Source organism: Carettochelys insculpta, chromosome 5 (genome assembly GCF_033958435.1).
Source record: "Carettochelys insculpta isolate YL-2023 chromosome 5, ASM3395843v1, whole genome shotgun sequence".
Lineage (NCBI taxonomy): Eukaryota > Metazoa > Chordata > Testudines > Carettochelyidae > Carettochelys > Carettochelys insculpta.
Window position 1 is genome coordinate 38,376,662 of NC_134141.1, and position 6,956 is coordinate 38,383,617.

The 6,956-nt window shown below is 40.9% G+C and overlaps 1 protein-coding gene across 1 annotated transcript; it reads right to left on the reverse strand.

Moving 5' to 3' along the window:
* Nucleotides 1–5,571: 5,571 nt before the first annotated feature.
* LOC142013064 (interferon beta-like) lies at nt 5,572–6,147 on the reverse strand. The gene has a single exon (XM_074994111.1). It carries the CDS (start codon nt 6,145–6,147, stop codon nt 5,572–5,574), a length of 576 nt encoding a protein of 191 aa, XP_074850212.1.
* Between the last annotated feature and the right edge of the window lie 809 nt (nt 6,148–6,956).

The following is a 6,956-nucleotide window of genomic DNA, read 5'->3' on the forward strand; positions in this document are numbered from 1 at the left end:
GTTGATGCCTTAGATTCCTTGTCCTTAGGTACCGCTTGAGCAACTGGTGCCTGTTCAAGGTCTTCTTTAAGAGTCTGTGTTTTCAACCCCTGTTTTGGAATTTAAATATTCTGGAGTGAAAGGCTTTTCTGTCATCACTTTCTAGTTCCAAGGGTTTTCCAGCTTGAGGTTGTGACTTTTAATTTCCTTCTTTTCATTCGAGGAAGTGGATAATCAGAAGGAGAAAACCAATGTACGTACCTTTTTATATGACAGTGATACCCAACGGTTCTTACCATCGATTCCACGTATGACCTGCCTCCCAGCACCACCCCCCAATCACTTTCCATTAGAAAAAGAAAATGTAATGGGTAAGAAGAGTATGGTAAGAAAGAGTTGACATACAGCAGCTGGAAATTAGAGCAGGAAGTTTTCTGTCGCTTCCCAAGTGTCTGTACTAGCGCTGTTTGGAATGAATATCTGTTATATTAGCGAACTGAGCAGGGCGCTCATGCACCAACGATAACATTTGGGGAGATTGGGTTAGGGGGCAAACTATCGCAGCTCTTCTTTTTGCAAGAATCTTCACTTAGCAGTGATGTGTAAAGCTGCTGTTCCCTCACTTTGTCAGCAGATGGAACATGCTCCCTCTCTGGTGTGACACTCAAAATCAGGAAACCCTACTTTGCCCCAGCTGTCTCATTGCTGTCTCAGAGGGCATTAAGAAACTTGGAGCTTTACTTAGGAACCTGACTGCAGTTGTGACAAACCTGAGGAGCACGTTCAGCTGACGGCTGGGAACCTGTTTTTTGTCAGGCATTTCTAAGTAGTTTCCAGAGATGTAGTCCAAAGGGAGTTGTCCAAAAAGACATTGTTGTGGATAATCAATATGCTAGAGAGACTGTTACAAATGAATTAGCCTTACAGTTACAAATGTGATTTACTTTTAACAACACAAGCTTTCTTCCTTTTTCATTCGACGTTTCTCTGGGCTTAAAACACAGAAGCCCAAGTGTGCTGCTGAAGAAGCTGCACATCCTGCTGCAAGTTTCACTTTCTGTTTTTTATACCACAGCACTGGTATGTGACAATGGAGTTTCCATCACTGAATCCAAAAACTGAAAAGGAATTTTTATATTAATCCAATAAAGGGAAAAATAAAATATTTTCTTTTCATGATATTTCCTTTCCATCTCCCAGTCCTTTTAAATACTAGTGCTTTCTATTAATCGTCATCTCAGCCTTATGCCTAAACTATATATTCGTGGAAACTTTTCTGGAGATTTTTTCCCCTCTACATATCAGCCATCTTTATCTGAATTTGTAATGAATGATAAATTGATGGCCTTTTCCTACTTGCAAATGAGTTGCAAAGAAATTCAGATTTTGCCAATGTATGTATTTAAAATGGTTTAACAAATGGTGTGTATTTATACAATTTCATGAACAACTATCTCTTTACGCAAATATTCTTTTCAAAGAAAAACTGACACATACAAAATTTCTGACAATCTAGACAAAGGGGCAGAGGTTTTTCATAAATTTTAATGTCTGAGATGTTTGTGTTATAGCTGAAATGTGGTGTTTGTAGAGTTATTGTTGACTGAGCAGTCTCTGGAAACACGAACCACACAAAACTTGGAAGAGATCTGATCCATCAGGCAGCTTTATTCATATCCTTTAAAATGTTTGATGGAGGTTAATGTTTAGTCATATTTCTGTCTTGTCAATCCAAGTGATGCACTGCAAGAGAAGGCTACAGTGACCCTGACCGAGGCCTATAAAATGGCCTGCAGAGTGGAATCGTCTGAGGCAAGGAGTTGCATGAGGTTTCTTCTTTTTCCTCATTTCTTGTGTAATTAAGAGAAGGGTAACGAGGTATTAGAATGCTGTGCAAAGGATTTGGGTGTTACAACCTAAACCTTGCACATGGCCTTCTGAAGAGCTAATCAAGAAGGCTCATGGCTCGAGGTGTACGTCGGGGAGAAGACATGTTAAACTGTGAAGGTATTTGGGTGCTGAGAGCTAGTCCTGAGGACCTAATGCTGGTAGACTGCAGGGCTCCATTTCCATGAAGGGGTAATGTAGTGAAAATCAGAGCCCAGGAAATGTGTCAGAAAGGCCAAGGGAAGAAACCTTGCAGCCACTTCCAGAGACCCAGGGATGCTGAACATCCAATGTAGATTCAGTGTCTGACGAGCAGTCAAGAGAGCAGCCCAGAAAAATTGAGACCTGGGGATACCTAGGCTGGTGCCTCCAAGCCTGGGAGAGGGACAGTGTGAACTGAGTGTGTATTGGCTTGAGTGAGAGGGCTAAAGGGAGAGGTGTAGGCAAGTCTGAATGAGGGAGGAGGGAGATCAGGCCTTGGCACGCTTTGGAGAGTGAGACTGAGCACACTGAAACCTGATTGATGGTGGGGATTGGTAGGGCCCATGGGTGCAGCTACCTGCATAGAACAGGAATGAGAATTGGAGGTGGCATGGAGTTGAACTTGGCAATGGGAAGCCAGTCTGTGTGCACGTGGCTGGAATGTTTCCTGGAGTGACAGTACTCAGGGAGTTCCAATATGTTAATGCACAGTATATGTTATATGAAACGGTTGCAGGCCAACCTGAGAGAATCAGAGGGGAGATGGCTGTTGTGTTAAACCCATTTTGTGGGAGAGGAAGAGGGACAAACATGCTTTGGTGGTGCAGTTAAGTGTATGCAAATCTAATTTGGGGAAATACGTGGACTCTATGAAAACATAAGTGATGACTGCTGTGGGTAAACACTAGCCTGATTGCTGCATGGACACATGTGGTCTCAACTTAGGGGGAAATTAGAGTAGTCAGGTACAAGCAAGCGGGAATGGGAAAAGTTTGGCAGAGTACATCTGAAACATTTATTGGATCTCATGCTGTCTGGCCCATTTAACATTCTAAGTATGACTTTAGTCTAGATGGAGAACAAAGAAAGGCGTCATCTTCAGGGAAGAATGGGGCATACAAACATGCAGGGAACCTGAAAGCTCACACACCCACTGATTGCTTGTAACCATATTGTGAGGAAGTGCTGGAGACTTGGAGCTGTGATTGATTTCACTTTCCGAAGTGTGAATGAGGCAAACCGAAGTTTAAGGGCACAGACAGGTTAATTACCAATGAGTTTAACTGATGTGGTTTTTGGTGCAGCTTGCCAGCTTGATTGGTGGAGTAGAAGAGGGAAAAAGGGGTAGAGATCTATGCTGTGTATGGTGGATTGGGTGGAAAATGATTATTACAAAGTTTGTGGGATTTTTTTCAGAGTGGAAGAACTGGGAATTTGAAATTCATCAGTTCATTTCAATGTGTTTACAGCTTTGTGCTTGAAGCGGGAACGTCTCTGGAGCAGGTGATGCATGCTTACCTACTTTTTGTAACCGAAGTTTTCAGGATGAACAACTATTGATTTGTTGTTTCGAAGGTGTAGCCATTTAGATGTGTAGCATGGCTACGCCCCTGAGACTCCTTACCATGTACGGCAATGCATTTATCGATAAGAAGTGGAAAAAAGGACTGCTCGCTTCTTTTAGAAATGTTGTTGTTTTGGCTATACAAGCTTCAAATCACTGGTGTTGGTGGTTGCCATTTTTTATTAAATAATATTTTGCAATCCTTATGACGTTGACCAGTAGAGTTGGTGATGCTGGTGACATGTTACATAGAAACGACTATTTGTATCACACACCAGGCTACCCTGACAGTTAGAAAAAATGCTTTTTAACCATAAAACAGTGTCACAAGAATGCAATTAGGGACACTCAAGACGGTTTTGCCACATTACTATTTACTTATTCTTTTCCCTTTCAGAGTACAGCCACATTTTAACTACACTTTAATTTTAAAATCTACAGCTCACCCATTTCAAGTCTGCACACTAGAGAATTGGTTTTAGCTCTTTGCCTTTTTTTCAAAAGGTTATTTGATTCAAACCACAATTACTGTAGGTTACCATTTGCTATAAAATAATAATTTATTCTTCAGTTTTATCTCTGATGAAATATAAATAAGATAATAAATACCAAACTTACATAAATATCCCATTACAAATATAAAACCATCTGAAAATGTTTCCAGAGTATACAATAGAAGAAACAGGAGCAAAAGCTTTTAAAATTCCACGGCATCTCATTTCCTGTGATGTATAGAATATTAATAGGTTTCAGAACGTACTTTGAAAAAAGTTGGTTTCCAAACTCCAGTTTGTGAATTCATCCTAAAATTGAAATGTTCTTAATTCTTCTTGGACGATCTTGCTAGCATTGAGGGTAAACTGCTTCTCTGATAAGAAACAATTGGCATCTCTTCACTTTCATCCAAAGGAGCTGGAAGTCTTTTCTCCAGTCTTTGTTAAAATGTCCAACATTCCATCATTGCAATCATATCTGCCCAGCTGGCTGCTGGATGTGTGTTCGACTCTCTGAATGGAATGTCTTCCTCAGGTAGTTTGGAGGAGATTTTTGCAAAATCAGCATGAAATGTGTTGGAGCATTTCCTGGATTGTCACGCGGGCATTCACCTCCAGGGACACTCAGAATTTGAGAACCTCTGGGTGGCATTTGAAATTTCTCTCTTTGTTCTCATATAGTCGGTAAATTGTCCACACCTTTTTGTTTTGAAACTGTTTCAGTGGCTACACTGTCTGTTACTCTTCAGAGATGAGATTTGATCCATGAAGAATTGAACCACAGATATACATAGCACACACATAAAGTCAACAATGGTTTAAGTCCAACCCTGTCTTTTAAAATTCCTAATTGCCTTGTAACATTGCATTGACATTGTTCACTTGGCATTTTAAAGACTAAATACACCAACAGAATATTATCACATGAAATGTAATGTATGCAGCTGGAATTTCATTGTAGAGGAAATGCATTGCAGAATAGGTTCCATTTTATGGAGCATTAGAAATTTTTGTGGGAGAATCAGCAGAAAAGAAGGATTCCACTGGATCCAGCTGTTTTATCCTCAGCAGTTGCCACATGTAGAACTGAAAGGAAATGTCGTAAGTATTACAATTTGTTCATATTTTTATCAAAATCTCAAAAAAGCCTCTCAAGGCTTCGAACAGAACATCTCAGCACAAAAGAAAAATGATTAGTAATGATAATCATAGAATTCTTAACACCTATATCAAAGTCAGAGGAGTTGTTTGTGAAGATGTGTGTTTGTGGTGGCAGGGGGAAAACTATGACTGTTTGACGGCCAAAGTGCTGGTGAGGTGCCTACGGACTCTGCAAATGTGTACTTTGTTGCCTTGCCTGCCAGTTACTATCCGAGTAATAGAACTGATACATGGATAACGAAGACTTGCAAACAGAAATAAAAGGAGAAACATAGAAAAATGAAACCCTGTCATTGCAAATCCATTTTCAGCACAGGACAAGAAGACCCTGATGCTGCTCGAAAGAATATCAGTTGTTCTTTGTCCAGTGATTTTTTTAGAAGGTGTAGCAGGCCTGATAAAATCAGAATTCTAAAATATCTACCCTCTCTCTCTTTCTGCTTAGCCGTATAAATTAAAGTAAGGTTAACTCATTTACTCCAGGGAAAACTTTTGGAACGTACCTTAATTCTGGAGTCTTCTGGTGAGTTTGTCAATGAGGACGAAACATCTGAGGATTTCCTTGCGAATGATCTCCCAGGCACACAGGCTGTATCGCTTTTCTTTAAGGAAAGAGTCCATCATCTGAAAGTATTGTTTGACCCTCCAGCTGGTGAGCTGCAGGTCCTCACTTTCTGGCTTGGTCATTTCCTTCTCCATGTGTACTGTCAAACACGCCTCCAGCCTCTGAACTTGGTGGTAAAGTCCATTTTGGAACCTGTCTATGGAAGCCCCATCCCAGGCACTTTGGGTGAGGTTTTTGCTAAAGATGTTGAAGATCTCTTGGAGAATCTCTTGGATTATTATTTTGGCATTCTCCGTTTGGGGCACTGAGAGCTGAATAAAGTCCACAGTGGGCTTGAAAGCTTCTCTTTCATGTAAGCATTGTGCGATGGAATTTCTGCTCATTTTCTCCAGAAGCTCTAAGCTTTCTTTGTTCATCTTGTTCTGCTGGAATTGAAGCATGGTACAGAGCCGCGAGGAGATTTCCGTGGAGAAGAGCAGGAGGAGGCAAAAGTGCAGCAAACATCTGCTGGTCATGATGACGTCTGTATATTCCTTTGACTTCTCTGGAACCTTGAGACTGCAGTTTGTTGAGGGTTCTACAAGGACTGCTGTGTCTTTCCTTCATGTTTCTGAATTTAAATATTTTCTTGCAGAATTTTTCTTTCATCATTTTCTGATTTTCCTTTCTGGAGGCTTCAGTTTCTCCTTTCTGTTGAATTCTGCCTCATCTGGTTCTTTTACCTCATTTCCCTACTTTCCTACCTCTCTGAAAGTGACTGCAAATGGGTATCCACAGCCCTGCAAAGACATGGTGAATGTTCACTATTTAAAAGTATTTTTGGTGCATGAATTTAAAGATATGATTTGATAAGATCATCCACAATTCAGAAGAAAGAGAATACTCCGGCTCCATCTGTACTACAGTGATCTTTAGAAAGAAGCTTTGTGTCTACCCAGAGGTTGTGTCTACATTGGCACAAATCTTTGAAATAGCCATATTTCGAAGATTACTAATAAGGCGCTAAATTGAATATTCAGTGCCTTATTAGAATTAGGCCGCTTCCGGCAGCGGCGCTTCGAAAGCACTGCTTTCAAAAGCATGCTGTTCGACATGGCTACACGGGGCTCCTTTTCAAAAGGACCCCACACCTTTTGAAATCCCCTTATTTCGATCAGTGATCGGGATAAGGGTATTTTGAAAGGTGCGGGATCCTTTCGAAAAAGATGTCCCTGGCAGCCCCGTGGAGCTGTGCGCTTTCGGAAGCGTCCTCATGCTGGTGAGGAGCTGAATTGAATATTTAGTGCCTCATTGGTAATCTTCAAAATGGCCATTAACATGGCTA

Bases quoted from the DNA above. Each gene is read 5' to 3' on its own strand.
- LOC142013064 (XM_074994111.1), bottom strand. From the start codon at position 6,147: ATGACCAGCAGATGTTTGCTGCACTTTTGCCTCCTCCTGCTCTTCTCC.